We start from the raw sequence: 18762 nt of genomic DNA on the forward strand, positions 1-18762 counted from the left end.
ATTTCCCCCGGTTAATTCATTCTGATGCAGATCCGGCGGCCCCAGAACAAATTCAAGACCAGCCTTTTTTATTATTATTAATCCAATGAGCCTTTATTTGTCAAAACTAGAAATATCATCCTTACAAAAATAATCAGGCTTTTAAATGCAAAGAGACTATTAACATCCCGCCCCTCCCCCCGCAAACAAAGGGCAGATTACAAAATGCAGATTACAAGATCCCTGATGCAGAGTTTTAGCAAAGAAGACAGAAAAGCTTCCGGGAATTTGCACTTCATTAGGACTGTTAAAGGAACAAGGGGGCTCTGCCATCTTCATGGGTGTAGCCAAGATTTTTGTTGGGGGAGGCAAGATTTTGTGGGGGGGGGGAGAATGGATGCGATTGGTAAATTAGTTAAGTATTTCTATTGTTTTACTTGGCTAAGACCATGATCTTCATCATCATCACCTACAGGAGCCCATTGTTTTATTGCTATGGGCTTAAACACAGGATTAATGTAAATAAACTGTAAAACGCAACTGATTATTTCAGATAAGCCAACATCTTAAAGATTTCTTCAGCATTACAATATTAACACCATACAGGAGTTTCCCAATTCAAGCAGAACAGTTCAAATAATTTTAAAAACAATCTGAGCAAAGACATTACCACTTGTTTTACAAAATTGGGTTATATGTACATAAATGTGCTCAGGAATAGGTGTACAGATAAAACATGAACCAGGCAAATCATCAGAGCAAGAGCAAGGCGATCTTCAGCCTCAGGTGGAACTGTGAGACCCCTCCAAACAGGTTGCAGGAAGTTCTAGATAAAATTACTCCTTCACAGCCCACAAATCTTTACACTTTCAAGCACTCAATTAAACATGTCAAAAGAAAATTCTGTACTTGAATGGGGCCAGTATGTGTCAATAATCTATGACATCAAGGTTTTCACCTTTTCAATAAGATGCTTGGCCTGGAAAAGCCATTAGCAGGTATTGTTCAAATCTCTGAGTGATAGCCTTGTAAAAATGTTGAATAAACACAAAACCCTGAGCATGATCCGATTTGCATGTACAACCCATTTCAGTGATGTTTGAATTATGGTTTTGAGTGGTCTTGGCTAAGGGGCTGGACTATTTCTGAAGTATTGTAAAGTTGTTCCTCATTGTTGTAGAATTCTCACCTCCTTTGCATTGGGGGCAAGGGTGGGAAGAGACTCTCACTTGCAAACAGAACAATAAAGAAAAATCCAGCCTTGTCTCTGTTTTGTTCTTTCTGTGATCAACAAGGCGATCCCTTGCTGTAAAAGTGTCCCCCTTGCTAATCTGTATAACAAACGGATTGGTTTAAAAGCATGCCAGCTCTTCCACAAAGGCTTCTTATTGTAGGATTCTTATAACAAAAGCTGTGAAAATGTTGGGAATTGGGAGATATGAAGCAGCTTGAGCTGAATGAGAAAGCCAAGCTTTTTGAATCCCACCATCCCTTACCACTGGTCCAGTTAGCTAGGGATGATGGGAGTTGTAGTCCCAAAACATCTGGAGGACCAAGTTTGGCCATGCCTGCTCTAAGGCATGGGTAGGCATCCGGCCCAATCGCCTTCTAAATCCGTCCCATGGATAGTCTGGGAATCAGCGTGTTTTTACATGAGTAGAATGTGTCCTTTTATTTACAATGCATCTCTGGCTTATTTGTGGGGCCTGCCTGGTGTTTTTTTAAAAAATGCATCTCTGGGTTATTTGTGGGGCATAGGAATTCATTCATTCTCTCCCCCCCCCAAATATAGTCCCCCCCCCAAGGTCTGAGGGACAGTGGACCGGCCCCCTGCTGAGAAAGTTTGCTGACCCCTGCTCTAAGGCTTCCAGAGCATTATACCACATGCCAGCTGAATTCACTAGAAAGGCACTAGAAAGACACTCAACCCTTGTGGCAGGAGGGGGGGGGAGCAGTGGGGGAAAGCAGCTGATAACCAACAATAGTGTAAAGTAATTGGTCAGAACTCAGCATTTCTTGGCATATGGGTTGAGCCCTCACTGAAGTTGCTGAAAGGGAGAGAACAGATTTCAAGTCAGTCACTAAGAGGTGTTTCTGGAAAGCAGAAGAAGTGGTGTTGGGGCACAGAAAGACAAAGCAATGAGCCCAACAACAAGTTATCTAAGAGTGTAAAAGGTACACATGGCCCCCAGTTATGAAACTTGTTTTCCCCACCTTGTTTCAGTTGGTCTGTGTTCAGACAGTAGTTAAAAAATTGTCCGATTGCCTTCAGAACATAAGTGCAATTATTGCTGGCTGTGATACATTAATTTTTACTGGATTTTGTTGCAAACTGTGATTTTACTCTTTGTTTTAGTGCTGGATTTTTATGACTGTGTGAGCTGCCCTGAGCTCGTGCAAGGGGAATGGTAGGGAATAAAGAAAATCTTAAGAAAAGGAGCATGATTTTGGATAAGGCGAGCAACTGTGCTAGAAAAACAAGATACACAGGGAACTAGGAAAGTGCAGCAACTTGGGTCAAAAACTTTTTCACAGTATCAGACACACATGTAGAGGAGGTGTGTGCTTGAAAATCCATTACAAGATAAATTGCCCCGCTTCTTGGCTCCGATGAACTTCATTCCAGCTTCAATTTGCAGCATAGTGACCCATCACTACCAGCTCTCTGGCACCCAAATCCAGGCCAGCTTTAGACAAGAGGGACTGGGAAGGATGCACAGTCAGCAAGGCCACACATGTTCTTTCCACGTTCAATATAGAAGTATCTAAAAGAGAAAACAGGTTTTCATTCATAGGCGTCGCCTTATCAGAGAGGAAAGTACACAAAACCCTTAAGGCCAGGTAGGGCTGTGGCTCAGAGGTAGAGCTTCTGCTTGCATAAGGTCTCAGGTTCAATCCCCAATGGCATCTTCAGGTAGGGCTAGGTAAGGCTCCCTGTCTAAAACCCTGAAGAGGCACTGCCAATCAGTGCAGACAACACTGGGCTATATGGACCAGTGTTCTGACTTGGGGCTCATCCAGACTTCTGCTTGTCCTGCAGCTTTCCCCTGAGAAAACACAATCTTTACCTCTGAATCAGAGCAAACATCAACCGGGTTTTCTACGAATTAATGTTTGCTCCGATTTAGAGCTGGAGAGCTGGTTTTCCAGGGGGAAGCAGCGAAGCAAAAGCAAAACTGTTCAGACCTGTACTTTCTAGGCACAGGACAAGTGGAAGTGTGGCCAAGCCCTTGGTCTAAGGCAGCTCCCTATGTTTCTAAGACACCATTCAACAAGGTGTGTCTTGGAATGCTTGAGGCTTTCCTAGAAAATTGTCGGGCTGCACCCAGACCATGAGAAGCAGTTTGAAGGATGGTGCTTCTCTTGATTAGATTAGTTCAATTTATTAAGTGTCTCACTTCACACAAAGGAGGCTCAGGGCAATTTACAGACATAACAGCAGAACACTATGCATTAAAAATCCATTAAAATGAAACAAATATACAACAGTGTTCTTCCACAAAAACCAGCCGGCAAAATAACCACCCCATTACCACAAGGCTGAGTACCAAAAATAGATGTCCAAAAGCCAGAGCATTAGCGCTGTCCAAATACCTGAGAAAATAAACCCATCTTTGCCTGGTGCTGGAAGGATAACAAAATTGGTGCCAGAGGGGCCTCATGGGAAGGTATTCTGCAATTGATGGGCCACTACACAGAGAGAAAGGCCTCTGATGTTAATCTGAGGGTCTGGCTGGATAGGTTCGTATAGGGAAATAGGGTCCTTAAGGTACTGGGACCACAAGCCCTGCAATGCTTTGTGCTTCAAAACCAGCGCTTTGGAATTAGGCTCAGAAACAAATGATCAGTCAGTGAACCCAGGCCAGAATTGCTCTATGTTCAAACCAGCCTAGTCCCAATTGGTAGTCTGGCCACTGCATTCTCTACTAGAATCAAACAGTCTTCAAAGGCAGCCCAACATATAACACATTGCAGTAATCTAGCCTAGAAGTTACGGGAGCTGATGCTGCCAGCCCCAAACCCTCTCTTGCCCCATTTCCTAGCTGTCTAATGAGAATTAAACTTTAATAATAATAATAATAATAATAATAATAATAATAATAATAATAATGCTCCAGGACGACATAGACACATGTGCATAGGCAGGATGAAGATGTTACAACAAACTCCAAAGAATCTTTTGCATTATAAATCAGATTTTGGAGAAAGGGCAGGGTTTTCATGATGCCAAAGTAAATCTTGAATATTTATGGCCTGATTGAGTCTAATGAGAGTGGCAGGGAGGATCCTTTGTGGGCTTTCTATGGACGGAATTAGCGACCTAATTCTTGATATTATTATCCTCAGCCCTGGACAAGCCGCTAGATGGTGCCAGAGAATCAGCTAAGAATCCCGAAACAGCCATTGAGCCTAGCTATATATTTCTGACTACAACTCCCACCAGCCAGCTGGGGCTGATGGGAATTGTAACCCAAAACATCTGGACAGCACCAGGTTGGCAAAGGTTGGTTTATTAATAATAATAATTTTATTATCTGTCCTTCACCCTAAGGTACCAAGGTGGGTTAAAGCCTTAAAAACCATTTAAAACAACCCAGAAGCGTAAAATTAAAGGTAAAGGTACCCCTGCCCGTACGGGCCAGTCTTGACAGACTCTAGGGTTGTGCGCCCATCTCACTCAAAGAGGCCAAGGGCCAGCGCTGTCCGAAGACACTTCCGGGTCACGTGGCCAGCGTGACATTGCTGCTCTGGCGAGCCAGAGCCGCACACAGAAACGCCGTTTACCTTCCCGCTAGTAAGCGGTCCCTATTTATCTACTTGCACCCAGGGGTGCTTTCGAACTGCTAGGTTGGCAGGCGCTGGGACCGAACAGCGGGAGCGCACCCCGCCACGGGGATTCGAACCGCCAACCTTTCGATCGGCAAGCCCTAGGCACTGAGGCTTTAACCCACAGCGCCACCCGCGTCCCACGAGCGTAAAATTAGGTGAGCCCTAAAAACATACACCACAGGTACCAAAAGCCACAGGAAAGAGGTGTGTCTTTGGCATTCTCCAGAAGCTGTATAATGAAGGTGCCAGACAAACAACTGTGGGGAGGGCATTCCACAGCTTAGGGGCCACCACAGAGAAGGCAATCTCTTGGGCCACCGCCACCATCACCCTATGCCTCTGAAGGCAGAGGAGTTACCAAAAGGGCATCTTCTGCAGATCTTAGCATCTGAGAGAGTCTGTAGCAAAGGAGGTGGTTTCAGAGACTAAAGAGGAATACTTTACCCATCCATGCCCCACGAGGGCCCCCAGGAATTTTTGACAATCCAGTACAGAAGGCCGTTCTCCTCTCCATAGCCTACAGCCAGGACAGCATGATTGACTTTGTCTGGAGTTTTCTCACAGTGTTTGCTGTAGAAAGAAAATGATTTTTAAAAAAATATTTACTGTGTGTTGAATATGGAACCTACTGTCCAGGAAACCTACTCTTGCAGAATCCATGAGAGGAGGGGGCCATACAGTTTCTCTAAAACCCTCCCATGAAAGAGAGCCCACCACCTTCGACGACAGCCCCTTGCGCTGTCCAGCAGCTCAGACCATCAAGACTGAGGCTTCCTAGTGTTCAATCTCAGTACTTGTTCTTGCAATTTGACCCAGGAAAGGCAGGTAGACCCTTGACCCTGATGGCTTCAGCAGTCTCCAGGTGAGGTCATCTGACCAAACCAGAACAGACTGAAGTAACCCAGGTAAGAGAGCAGATGAAAAGTCAAGCATCTTTTCCTGCTCTCCCTTCTTTGCTCGACAAACATTGAGTCCTACTGGTGCAACCACACAAATGCTAACATGCCATGAAAGATGAGCAACAGGGCCATGGCAATGACCCTTGGCATTATCTATAAACCAGTCCCATTTTACAAACACACACACACACACTGCCTTGTTCACGGCTCAATATATTCACCTGGAGTAAACACCTTTCGTGTATAACATAAAGTCGTCTGTCACTTCAAAGGCAAAGCTCAATGGATTGTACCTCCCCACAGCTTCCACCATGCCTTGCTCATCATTCTGGAAGGAGAAAGTCAAAGGAGCATAAGAAGAGCCTGCTGGATCAGGCCAGGGGCACATCTAGTCCAACATCCTGTTATCACATAAGCCAACCAGACTCCCGTGGGAAACCCACAAGCAGGATTTGAGAACAAGAGCACCTTCCCTCTAGCGCAGCGGTTCTCAACCTGTGGGTCCGCAGATGTTGTTGGACTACAACTCCCATCATCCCTGAGCTCTGGCCTTGCTAGCTAGGGGTGATGGGAGTTGTAGTCCAACAACATCTGCAGACCCACAGGTTGAGAAAGGCTGCTCTAGCAGCTTCCAGCAACTAGTTATCAGAAGCAATGATGCCCCCAACAGTGGAGGCAGAGCATAGCCATTGATAGCCCTCTCCTCTGTGAATTTGTCTCATCCGGTTTTAAAGCCATCCAAGTTGGTGGGCATCACTGCCTCCTGTGGCAGAGAGTTCCAGAGTTTAACTATGTGCTGCGTGAATAAGTCCTTTCTCTTCTCTGTCTCTGTCTTAATACGCAATGCTTGGCCCTGGCTCAGCAAAGGCTGAGGACGGACTCCCCAGGACACAAAGCAAACAATGGCGAGACTCAGGACCCATTTCTTAAGGGCCAGAGAAGATGTGCAAAGTGGGAATGTAGTAACTATCCGCCACCCACAGCCAGGTGTTTTCTGTTTACTGTTACCCCTCTTTCTAAGTAGGGGCCGGTCAAGTTCGAACATCCAGTAGAAGTTCAGTTACATTTTATTTTCACCTCTTGGGAAAAGCAAAATGCATGGCAGGAGGAGTCACTCACCAGCGTAATGTTGACGACTTTTTTGACGAATGCAATGGCCTTCTGACCTTGGAATTTGCAGGTCCCGTTCTGTGCATGAGACAAGGGAGGCCCATTAGAGATGGCTCATTGTGGAGGGCAGTGCCTGCCCTCTTCTACTCTGCAATCCTAATCCTAGCAACAATACCTGTGCGGTGTATGGGTAGTCCTCCTCCCCCATCAGCCCTTTGTTGTACAGGATGTATTCAAACGCCTGGCTAGGGAGTCCCCTGGGGAGGCAGAGACACAACAGCACAAATCAGCCTGCTCATTCTGAGTTATTCTCTTGCTGTGGAGATTGAGGAAGGTTGTGGGAAGGGGGATGCAGGGGATGGAAGTTTGAAGGTATTACTATGATAAGGAAGGGCTGAGATTACTCAGAAGATGCTGCCACTTACATATCTATTTCATAAAAATTATATGCAGCTAGATTGTGAAAATCCCCAAAGCAGTTTGTCAGGGAACTGCCATCAGTGCCGGAGGGAGAGAGCAAAATCCAGAGGGATTCCGGAGAGTGTCCCAGGATTGGGAGAGGCAGCCCATCTTCTGGGGAAGAGAATCAGCGTAGCACCAGTGGAGAAGGGGGGCAGATGGGGGAAGCGGCGAGGCGGTCCCATGACTCCTTGCCGGGGACCAGCGGGCAGAGTAGAGGTCCTCCGCTGCCTACGCCCTCCTTGAGCAGAAGGCTTTCGCGCAGAGAGAGTAGGAGGAGACTAGGTGCCAAAGAGCGTCTTTGCTGGAAGAAGTTTAAGAAACGCCCACTGACGGATCCTGCCAGCGACTGAGACAGCCACAGGTGTGTGGCTGTCCGGACAGAAAAGGTTCACTCAGGCAACCCAGCCAGGTGTTTGCACCGGCTTACGCACGAGCAACCCCTAGAACCACTACACAGTTTATAGAAAAGACGAAACCACAAAACTATCACTTAGAAAAATAAACAATAATTTAACACTTTCAGGAAGTTAAAATATAAAGAGACTAAAAAACAAATTAAAACTTGCATCAATGTTTTAAATGTCTAAATAGGCCGATCTAAACAAAAATGTTTTCTGCTGGCACCGAAAAATGTCCAATGATATCAAGAGGCAGGGAGTTCCAAAGTGTAGGTGCTGGCACACTAAAAGAATGAATATTACAAATGCAGAACAAGTTACTTGGCACCAGTGTCCGTTCCGCCAACCAAAGCAGTTGAGTGGGTGTATATGAGGTAAGGTGATAACGCATGTAAACTTGTACTAACTTGTTAAGGGCTTTATATACTAACAATAACACCTTGAACTTACCCACTACATCCATGGTTGTTGAAGGCCTGAGCACAGTCAACCAGCTGCTGTTCAGCCTGGGGGGGGGGGGGAGACACTGCTGCATTCATTTATAATTTTATTTGTGTACTGCCTTTTCACACAAAAAATAATAAATATGCTCATAACAGCTTACAGCAACAGGAATGCATTTCAAAACAGTGCAAAAACAATGTTATAGTAACATAATGAAACAGTACAGTAGCAAACATAAGAACATACAAAAAAAATTCAGTACTATAAATACACAACGTGTGACCGGAAAGTTTGGTGAATGGTCACAGAAATCGGATAGCAAGAAATATTCAAACATACAATTGGCATTGGAAACCCACGAAATGCTCGCAATTGTGTACGGAGATGAAGCTGTAACTTGAAAGATGGTACGGAGATGAAGCTGTAACCTGAAAGTGGTTTAAGCATTTCTGTGAAGGGCGGTAAACCATTGAAGATGACCCTCAGTCTGGCAGACCGTCGACAAGCAGAATGGCGGCAACGACAGAGTTTGTGAGTTATTGATATGGAATCGGCATTTCTCTGTCCAAATGATGGCATATTCCTCATGAAATCATTCCTCATGAAATCATTACTGAGTTGTCCCACCCTCCATATTCTCCCAGTCTGCCCCACTGGATTTCTCTCTTTTTCCAAAACTGAAATCTGCACTGAAAGGGCACAAATTTCCCAACATTTCACATGTCCAAGCTGCTGTGATGAGGGAACTGAAAGCAGTACAAAAAGAGGACTTCTCCAGAAGTTTCCAACAGTTCTATGAACGTTGTTAATGGTGCATTGTATCAGAGGGGGGGCTACTTTGAAGGCCTGTAAGATTGTAGGTTCGAATATTTATTGCTGTCCATTTCTGTGACCATTCACTGAACTTTCCGGTCACACCTTATAGAAAGATTACATTAACTACAGCCTGAGAAGGGTTTCTTCAAACCCTGGTTTCCAGGTAAATTGGCCTGCACCAAAAGTAGGAAGTGGAAGCCTGTCCCTTCCAAAACCTGCATTCAATTAATCCAGGCATAGGCAAACTCTGCCCTCCAGATGTTTTTCTTGCTCAGGGAGATTTGTCCACAGCCAGAGGCAGGCTCCTGAAAGGGAACAGGCATTACAAGTTAGAGGATTAACTGTTAATTAACTTGTAACGCCTGCCTCTGGCTGTGGACAAATCTCCTTGAGCAAGACCTTCAGCTTTTTGGCTGTGTGTTCCTGCACGTACATGAGGTTTGCTGCTTTCAGCTACTTTAAATACATGTTGAGCTTCTGACATTCCCCTTTTGCTGCCGTGAATGCCCCCAGTCCTTTTGTCTCCACTTGGTTCTGAAGAGGCAAGCCACTTTTTCTTAACCCGGATGTGGCCTAGACTTTCATGAGGTTAACACAGGCCACACAGACATGGAACAGAGGGAACCAGATAGGCCAGAGTTCAACAGGGGAGCCTTACCAGGTCTAGTAGCTTTCCTGTTGCGATGGCAATAGCAGACTCCAAGCACCCAGTGGTTGAGAAAGTCCAGCAACTGCCACAGGGACCCTTGAAGAGGAGGGAGAAGTCAGATGGAAGGAAGGAAGAAGACTGGTTGACTGAGTTTACTTATATGGCGCTTTTCCACAATAAGTTGCACCCAAAGCAGCTTACAGCAAACATTCAGAACATCAAAATACAGCTCATTGGACATATAAATATACAACATACAGAGCATGTCAGTAAATTCAAAAATGACGAGAAGGAAGGGGAAGGCATGAGAAAAAGCAACAACTCTCTTCCCACAGGTAAAGGAAGGCACAGTGGCCTGGTTCACACCTAATTCTAAACCATGGTTTGTTCAACAAACCAAAAGCTGTGCCATAGATAGTCAAACAAACCACAGTTTGTTCCTCACAGCTTGTTTTCCAGCAACTTATACCTTTGTAGTTTGGTGAGCATCTGGGGTGGGGGAGCCAGACAAACCATAGTTAAGGGGCTAGGTTCGCATGTAACACCAAGCCCAAGGTTAAGCCCAAAGGCTTAAGTTGACATCAAACCATGGCTTCAGGTCATGGTTTGTTGGCAGTAGAGAAACTATAGTTCACGCATAACACTGAGCCGTGGGTTAATAAACTGTGTTTTAATGTTATGTGCAAACCAAGTTTATATCTGTAGCACTATCCCTATCAGCAAAATCCTTAGGAAAACATAAGCCCACAACTGGAATTACATTTAAAACCCTTTGGTGCCTCCAGTGGAATCATGTTTTCAATTGCTCTGTGGGACTAACAGTTGAGGGTGGGAGAGTGGCCTTCAGGATCAGTTCCTTACCTGATTTTTCACAGGTGTCACAAAATTTCCTTTCTTCCTCCAGTCTATGGTTTTTGGACAGGCCCCACCACGGCTGATGAAGTTGCCAATGGTGGCTGAGCAGTTCTGGAAACAACAAGAGAGCCCCTCACTCAGCTGGCAGCTGATGTTCCCCAGACACAGAAGCCCCTGAGCCACAAGTGGTGAGCGTTGCCATGTTGGCTGGCCACAATCCGCTGCGGCACATCAAATAAGAACGGGGGCTTGGAGGCCGGTGGAGTCTCTGGCTCAATTGCCACCTCCGCAAGCCACCATCTCCCACCTGCAGCCTCACATCAGCTGCAGGAGCAAAATAGTATCAGACACCACCACCAACATGAGTTCACCATATGACGCTTGGCAACCCTTCTCCATGTATTTTTATTACAGTGTTCTCTTATTATTCTTTTTATTATCTTCCATAGAAGGGACTACACTAATTATATGTAAAATAATCCTACTGGGAATTGCAATAATGACTTGAGAGTAAAATTCATAAGTAAGTTGGCTAGCCTGTTTTAAGAAAATATTTTTTTCCGATTCCAGGGTTTACAAAAATATTTTTCACTTTCAATGCATTACAGAGCAAAAATAAGGCAATGAAATAAAACTGCTCAAGTCCCTATTTTTGAAAAAACAAAACACAACCCCAGCATTTTATTGCTTACAGGAAAGTATTTTTAAAGCCTCTATTTAAAACACGCTCTCTTCCTCCTCCAGACTTTGTGTGTTTCCAGGATGTCTTATTTTTAGACTGTTAGAGCTCTATTTTCAGAAGCTGAATTCAATTTGGGTAATAATGTGTTCATAAAATGCAGTACTCCATATTTAAACTGGGTGCTCAGCCACTCCCCATACAGCACCTGCCTGGTCCATGGGATCCCCTGGCACGTGAATGTGGCATGCGGAGGTGAAAGAACCTCCTGAAATGCCCCCTGGGTGCTGGGTCCTTGCTAATCCAGCATCACCTTTGATGTCAGGCTTGAGATAGTATAAGTGAATCACTATGACCACCTGAAAAGGGGCCATATAAATACTAAGTCCAATGTTTATCCTTCGGAAAGAGAGGTGTAAAAACTCAAGTCTTTTAGCACATACACTTTGGAACTCCCTGCCAATTGACAGGGAGGAGCCTTTGCTGTAATTTTTTTATTTAGGAAAGCCTATCCAGGTATGTTGAATGTTGATCTGTGTTTAGCTTATCACTGATAATTTTAATTTACTGAATGCTTTAAATAGGCATTTTAACTGTCTGTATATGAATTTTATGAAATTAAAAAATTAAATACAGTACACACACACACACACACACACACACACTATTGTTCCAGCTGTGACAGATAAATTTTAAGCTCTGCTCTATCTTCCGGAGCTTTGCACCAAACTGATGTGCTTCCTTCCTTTTTCTTTAGGACAATGTGTTTCTCCCTCTCTTCTGTGAATTTATTCTTTCTATATGGTTGTGAAAGTAGAAGAGCACAGTCTTCTTCTTTGGCGATCACTTGTAGCCAAGTAAGATTGTCTTCCACGAACACGGTCTTAACAGTGAGTCCACAAGTGACCGTGGAGGCCAGTTCTGGATCCACACGTCCTTCCACAATAGGGACATAGGTTTCCGGGTGGGAGTTGATCACAGTGTGGATTTGCCAAGCGCACCTTCCTCTTAGCATGTTTCTCCCTTGCGTCCCGAGTTTGAGCATCTTCAAAGCCCATGACACCTTTGGTAAAGGCTGTTCTCCAACTGGAGCGCTCGCAGGCCAGCGTTTCCCAGTTGTCGGTGTGTGTTTATACTATATTTTTAAAGATTTGCCTTGAGAGAGTCTTTAAACCTCTTTTGTTGAACACCAGCATTACGCGTTCCATTTTTAAGTTCAGAATAGAGTAGTTGCTTTGGAAGACAATAATCAGGCATCCGTACATGACCAGTCCAACGAAGTTGATGTTGAAGAATCACTGCTTCGACGCTGGTGCAAAAGGCACAAGCTAGGACCTATTAAGCCCTATTTGGCTTGGGCCCAAGCTGTCTGAAGGATCATCTTCTCCCATACGAACCTGCCTGGGCTCTGAGATCTTTGGAGGAGGCCTTTCCCTTAGTCCTGCCTCCCTCAGAGGCATGCTTGGTGGTGACATGGGAGAGGGCTCTGTCAGTGACTGCTCCCAGACTTTTGACTTTTTCTTAGGGAAATTAGACTGGCTTCCTCCTTGTTGCCATTCCGCCAGCAGGGGAAGACTGTTTTATTTTGATAGGCTTTGGTAAAGGACAGCTTTTAAAAGGAAAGGGTTTTAATACACTCGTACCTTGAAAGTCGAACAGAATCCATTTGACTTCCAAAACGTTTGGAAACCAAAGCACAGCTTCTGATTGGCTGCAGCCAATCGGAAGCAGCAGAAGCCCCATCGGACGTTTGGCTTCCAAAAATAGTTCGCAAACTGGAACAGTCATTTCCAGGTTTGCAGCATTCGGGAGCCAAAACGTTCAACTTGCAAGGTGTTCGGGATCCAAGTACAACTGTATTGCTGTGCTGTTTATACTATTTGCATTTTTGTATATTTGTTTTTTATATATTTTTAATTCTTTTGGAGTTGAATTGCTTTTTAATCATTATCTGTTATATGTTTTTAGCTTTTGGTATTTTATCTGTGTTGCTTTAATTTGGGTATGCCACCTGGAGTCCCATTCTGGGGCAAAGGCGGGATATAAATAAACAAACATAATAATGATAACTACGACAAAACATTTATGTTGGTATGCTGCAGTGCGTTGCTTGCTGTGAAACTGAATCCCCACCCCTCCCACCACCTGCTGCAATAAACAGATGCACTGGCATTCAATCCCAGGCTTTGTGTGTGGGACTGGCTTCCTGGATTTTGAACTTTCTTAGATGCATTCTCTGGGGCTAAGGCACACATGTAACCCATGTAAGGATTCCTCTCTTGCACAAGCATGCTTAAGTGTTACGTGTGAAGGATGTGCACCTGTGACTTCTGAGAAACACATGCAATAGAGAACATGGCAAGGACGCAAGCCCAGGATTGCATGGTGAGCCCCCAAAGGTTCCTTGTATGATGGGGGTGGTGGGGTGGGGAGGGAAATGGCAGGGAGGCACAAGCCTTTACCTGGGGTTCACGCCAGAGATACTTTTTCCTGAATTCAGCAAATGTCATGTCGGCAAACTGGTTCAGACCCACTGAGGAAAGAAGGAGAGAGAGAAGAGGGAGTTGTGAAGCCAGATCTGCAGTCAACCTTGCCCTCTTTTAAAAGGTATCTCAAGAGCAGGGTCCGTACTTTGGAAGGTATGATTCCCAGCATTGTGCTTCTCAATCTTCTGCTTGTTACTAAGGAAGATCTGAAAGCGCTGCTGATACTCCTCCAGGCCGTACTGCTTGTTGTTCTGTGGGAGAGAGGAAGGACACAGCAGCTGCAGGACACAGAAGTGAAAGTGCAACCCTGGGCAGATTTAGAACAGAGAAGCGCCTCCCCCTCCCTTGCTCACACACCACACCTTCTTTGGAAGTCCCCCACCCCACTTCAATCTGAAGTATCCATTTCAGTCATGGAACGGAGACATGGGAACTGGTGGGTGGTAAGAGACCAAGGCATAAGCTGCCTACTGTGATGCAGGTGGTGAACCTGTGGCTCTTCAGGCATCATTTATTCCATTTAGTACCACTACTACTGACGCGGGTGGCGCTGTGGGTTAAACTACAGTGCCTAGGACTTGCCGTACAGTGCCTAGGACTTGCCGCGGTTCGAATCCCCGCGACGGGGTGAGCTCTCATTGCTCAGTCCCAGCTCCTGCCGACCTAGCAGTTCGAAAGCACGTCAAAGTGCAAGTAGATAAATAGGTACCACTCCGGCGGGAAGGTAAATGGCGTTTCCGTGCACTGCTTTGGTTCACCAGAAGCGGCTTAGTCATGCTGGCCACATGACCCAGAAGCTGAACGCCGGCTCCCTCGGCCAATAAAGCGAGATGAGCGCCGCAACCCCAGAGTTGGCCACGACTGGACTTAACGGTCAGGCGTCCCTTTACATAGGTTTACCTTACCACTACTACTATGTATGGAAGTGAGAGCTGGACCATCAAGAAGGCTGATCACTGAAGAATTATGCTTTTGAGTTATGGTGCTGGAGGAGACTCTTGAGAGTCCCATGGACTGCAAGAAGATCAAACCTCTCCATTCTTACGGAAATCAGCCCTGAGTGCTTACTGGAAGGACAGATCCTGAACTGAGGCTCCAATACTTTGGCCACCTCCTGAGAAGAGAAGACTTCCTGGAAAAGACCCTGATGTTGGGAAAGATGGAGGACACAAGGAGAAGGGACAGAGGACGAGATGGATGGACACTGTTCTCGAAGCTACCAGCATGAGTTTGACCGAGCTGTGGGAGGGAAGATAGGAGTGCCTGGCGTACTCTGGTCCATGGGGTCACAAACGGTCGGACATGACTAAACAACAACCACTACTACTACTATTATTAAATTTCTATACTGTCCTTCATCCAAAGATCACAGGGCAGATTGCAATCTAAAAACCATAATAACAAACAAAACCAATAACCCCCCCAACCCAGTTTAAAAGGCCACTAATTGCCTGAGCTGGTCCTGTAATGAACAATTCTTTGACATGGGGTCCTCTTGGCCACATTCTCAAAAAATCTAAAATTTCAGTTTTTATTGCATGGCTATATGTAGGACTCTAGATATATTTTTATGAACAACAGTGTATCCTAAGTATTTATTGTTGCTGTTGTTGTTGTTGTTGTTTGTTGTTGTTATTAAAGAGAGATGCTCAGAAACCAGTTTGTCATCATTTCAGACCTAGCAACTGACTCACTGGGGCTGCAAGGCTTTGCACCTTTGTTTCCAGGCAGGCAGGCAGGCACCTGTGTGGGGAAAACACACACACAGCTCAGGCCCCCCTCCCTGGGGGGGTAGAATAGGAAGGGTGAGGTACTTCCTGGAGGGAAGGAAATGAGCTGCCTTCTACTGCTTGCTGAAAGGTGACAAAAGGAGGTGGCTGTCTGGAAGACAGTTATGCAAAATGCTGACTCTTGTGGAGTTATTTCCCATTAGTTCTGATTTAATTCAAAGTTACTCTCCGAATCCAGCACTTCTTGAGAAAGACCTAAAAAATCCCTCTGCAGGGTCACACTAGAGAACAGCCAGGACAACACAGAAGGAAAAAGGAGGGAGGGAAGGAGGGAGGCGAAGGCAGCACTTGCTCTCTTCCCTCCCACTCTCCCTTGAAAGTCCAGCAGGAAAGTCCCTTCCAGTGGAACCAGGCCAAGGGAAAGTGAAACAGGCCTTGAGCATAGGGGGTTACAGTGGCGTAGTGTGGGGGGTGCAGGGGGGGCCGGCCGCACTTGCAGCTCTCTGCCCCTACCTGGCTCACTCACTCTCTCTCACTGCAGTGCTGGCTGTGCGAATCCGATCCGAGCCGCCGGGTCGCCACCCACTGTGGAGGGGAGGGTGCCAGGCGTGCGGTGCAGTGCGGTGCGGAGAGAGAGCGAGGGACTATCTGGGGGAGGGACAGTGCAGCGGGGGGGGGGCGCAAATTACTTGCCTTGCCCCGGGTGCTGACAACCCACGCTACGCCACTGGGGGGTTATACCTAACTTTGGGGGAGTGGCGGCTTATGAATGGGCAGGAGGGCCTTACCTGAGACATCCATGTCTTGAAGAGAAATTCCTCTGTTGAGGCAAGAAGAAAAAGACAAATCGAGAGACTTAAAAAAAAAGAAAGGGCAGATCCACACCATACATTTAATGCACATCCAACTCCCCATTAAGCCACCTAACGTCTCCCAAAGAATTCTGGGAATGGTAGTTTCCCCTTCACAGAGCTATAGGCTGCAACAGCCTTAACATATGAGTTTCCAGAAGTCTTTGGCGGAAGTCATCTGTTTTCAGTGTGAGCTGGATGTGTATTAAATGCTACCCTAAGGTACTAGTGAGCAAGATTCTGTTTCACACCTTATTATTAGCATTTACAGGGTGAGTCCTTTAAAAGAGGCCCCGTGGATACAGAGTACAGTGGTACCTCGGGTTACAGACACTTCAGGTTACAGACTCTGCTAACCCAGAAATAGTACCTCGGGTTAAGAACTTTGCTTCAGGATGAGAACAGAAATCGTGTGGCGGTGGTGCAGCGGCTGCAGGAGGCCCCATTACCTAAAGTGGTGCCTCAGGTTAAGAAGAGTTTCAGGTTGAGAACAGACCTCCAGAATGAATTAAGTTCTTAACCAGAGGTACCACTGTACCGTATACATGTTCCACTGCACCTCTTTTAAAAGACTCACCCTGTATATCCTGCAAGGAACTCAAAATACCAGGCATAACTACTTTATCCTCACAACCCCCCTATGAGGTTTGTCAGGTCCAAGGTCACCTACTGAGCTTCAGGGCTGTGTGGGGATTTGAACCCTGCTCACACAGGTCCCTAGTCGGACACTCTAACCACTACACCGCACATTATGCACAGAAGCAAGCTGCGCCTTCGCACACCCCTCGCCCAGGACGATGGTGACCACCCACCCAAGTTCCTGCTATCCCAGCCAGTGAGATAATAGTATAACAACGAATAATCCCTTATTTATTAAATTTGTATACCGCCCTTCATTCGGAGATCTCAGGGAGGTTCACAGCATAAAATAAAAGATAAAAACACAAAACTCTGGGCGGGGGGAGGCAGGCGCACTTTCACCGCTCTCCCTCTAGCCGCCTCCATTTTTCTGCGGGCGCCTGAGGACACGCGCGCTCCTGGCCAAACTCTCCGAGGGCGAAGTAGTGAAAGCGAAAGGGAATGTGGCGTGGGGAGAAACGGGGCCAAGCGCAGAGGCTCCTCCTTTCTCCCCCCCCCCCCACATAGAGGTGCGCTTCTTGCGCCAGCTGCCCCCTTCGGAGCCCCCCACAAATCGTCACCGGCTCCTGCCCCTCCTCCTCTCGGGGGAGGGGTCCTGGCTCCCTCTCTCGTGCCCCCCACCCCCGCTCGCGCTCCGCCGTACCTTCCTGGTGGCTGAGCAGGCAGGAGCCGAGCGCGGAGAAAACCGCAAGCAGGAACAGCGGCAGCAGCTGCGCCCGCATCTCGCCCGCGGTGGAGACGGCCGGAGTCGGACTGCGAGCCTCGGGACGCCGGCGGGGAGGAGGAGGAGCAGCAGCAGCAGCAGCAGCAGCGGTGGCCGCCTCCGGGGGAGGGCAGAGAGGGAGGAAAGGACGGCCCCTTCCAGCCCGTGGCCAGGGAAGGCGAGAGGCGCACTCTGCCCGCGCTCAGAAGCCACGCCGCTGCTCTCCCCACGAAGAGCAGGTGCTTCCAAGGAGGCTGTCAAGGAGGAGTATCTTTCTTTATTTCTCTCTTTCTCTCTTCATCCACCATTCTTCTTCAAAGAGCTCAAGGTGGCGGACCTGCTTCTCCCCAATCTCATTTAATTCCCACGTGGCGCATACGCAGCGCAAAGTTAAACTCTGGAACTCCCTCCCACAGGAGGCAGTGATGGCCATCAACTTGGAGGCCTTTAAAAGAGCATTGGACAAATTCATTGGGGGGGGGGGAGCTATTGATGGTTGCTGTGTTCTGCCTTCAAAGTTGGAGGCAGCAATTCTTTTGAATACCAGTCTCTGGAAACCACAGAAGTGGAGAGTTATCTTGTGCTCAGATCCTGTTCGCAGGTTTCCCACGGACATCTGGTTGACCACTGTGGAAAACGGATGCTGAACCAGATAGGCAACTGGCCTGATCCAGCAGCCTCTTCTTATGTTCACAGCACCCCTGGGAGCAGGGCTTTTTTTCCAGGGGGAACTAGCCAGAACAGTTCCAGCGCCATTGCCATTCTAAGTGAACGAGGGAGGTGTTCATGGTGAGTCCTCTTTGTCCATAAAATAGCACTGCCTATGAGGTAGGTTAGGCTGGAAAATGCAGTGCCTGCCCCCATGAGCTTAATGGGCAAGTGGTGATTTAAAACCTGGTCCAAGACTCTCACCACTACACCACACTGCATTTCATTGGTGGGGGCAGAAGCAGAGTGAGAGCCCAACTGGACCAGTTGTTTTCAAGCTTGGACTCCCTGTTTTCTTCTACTACTCCTGCCCCAGCTTACCTCCAGCCTGCCCCAACCTGTTGCCCTCACGGTGTTTGGAGCTACAACTCCCATCAGAAGGTTAGAGCAACTCATCCCTTTGGCTGCCAGAGGCCTCCTTGCCTCTCCCATTGGGATTGATCCCAGTCAAAGGGCTCATCTCAGTCAAAGACCCCTTATGCATGGGAAATCCCATGTGTAGGCCCCCCCAGCCCCTCTGTTGG

At 46.9% G+C, this 18762-nt stretch overlaps 1 protein-coding gene across 1 annotated transcript; it reads right to left on the reverse strand.

Moving 5' to 3' along the window:
• Positions 1-64: 64 nt before the first annotated feature.
• On the reverse strand, positions 65-18068 carry CTSH (cathepsin H). Its single transcript, XM_083413240.1, has 12 exons — positions 17471-18068; positions 16126-16157; positions 13753-13858; positions 13584-13654; positions 10449-10553; positions 9597-9683; positions 8129-8184; positions 6994-7075; positions 6828-6896; positions 5930-6036; positions 5254-5379; positions 65-2744 (listed from the first exon to the last, which is right to left on the reverse strand). Exons 1-12 carry the CDS (start codon positions 17547-17549, stop codon positions 2669-2671), a joined length of 996 nt encoding a protein of 331 aa, XP_083269366.1. The 5' UTR covers positions 17550-18068; the 3' UTR covers positions 65-2668.
• Between the last annotated feature and the right edge of the window lie 694 nt (positions 18069-18762).

Source organism: Podarcis tiliguerta (genome assembly GCF_965153285.1).
Source record: "Podarcis tiliguerta genome assembly, chromosome: 14".
Lineage (NCBI taxonomy): Eukaryota > Metazoa > Chordata > Lepidosauria > Squamata > Lacertidae > Podarcis > Podarcis tiliguerta.

Bases quoted from the DNA above. Each gene is read 5' to 3' on its own strand.
- CTSH (XM_083413240.1), bottom strand. From the start codon at position 17,549: ATGCGGGCGCAGCTGCTGCCGCTGTTCCTGCTTGCGGTTTTCTCCGCG. The intron at 13,859-16,125 runs GTAAGGCCCTCC...TCTCTCCCACAG, and splicing joins TCAAGACATGGATGTCTCAG to AACAACAAGCAGTACGGCCT. The intron at 6,897-6,993 runs GTATTGTTGCTA...TCTCATGCACAG, and splicing joins ACTACCCATACACCGCACAG to AACGGGACCTGCAAATTCCA.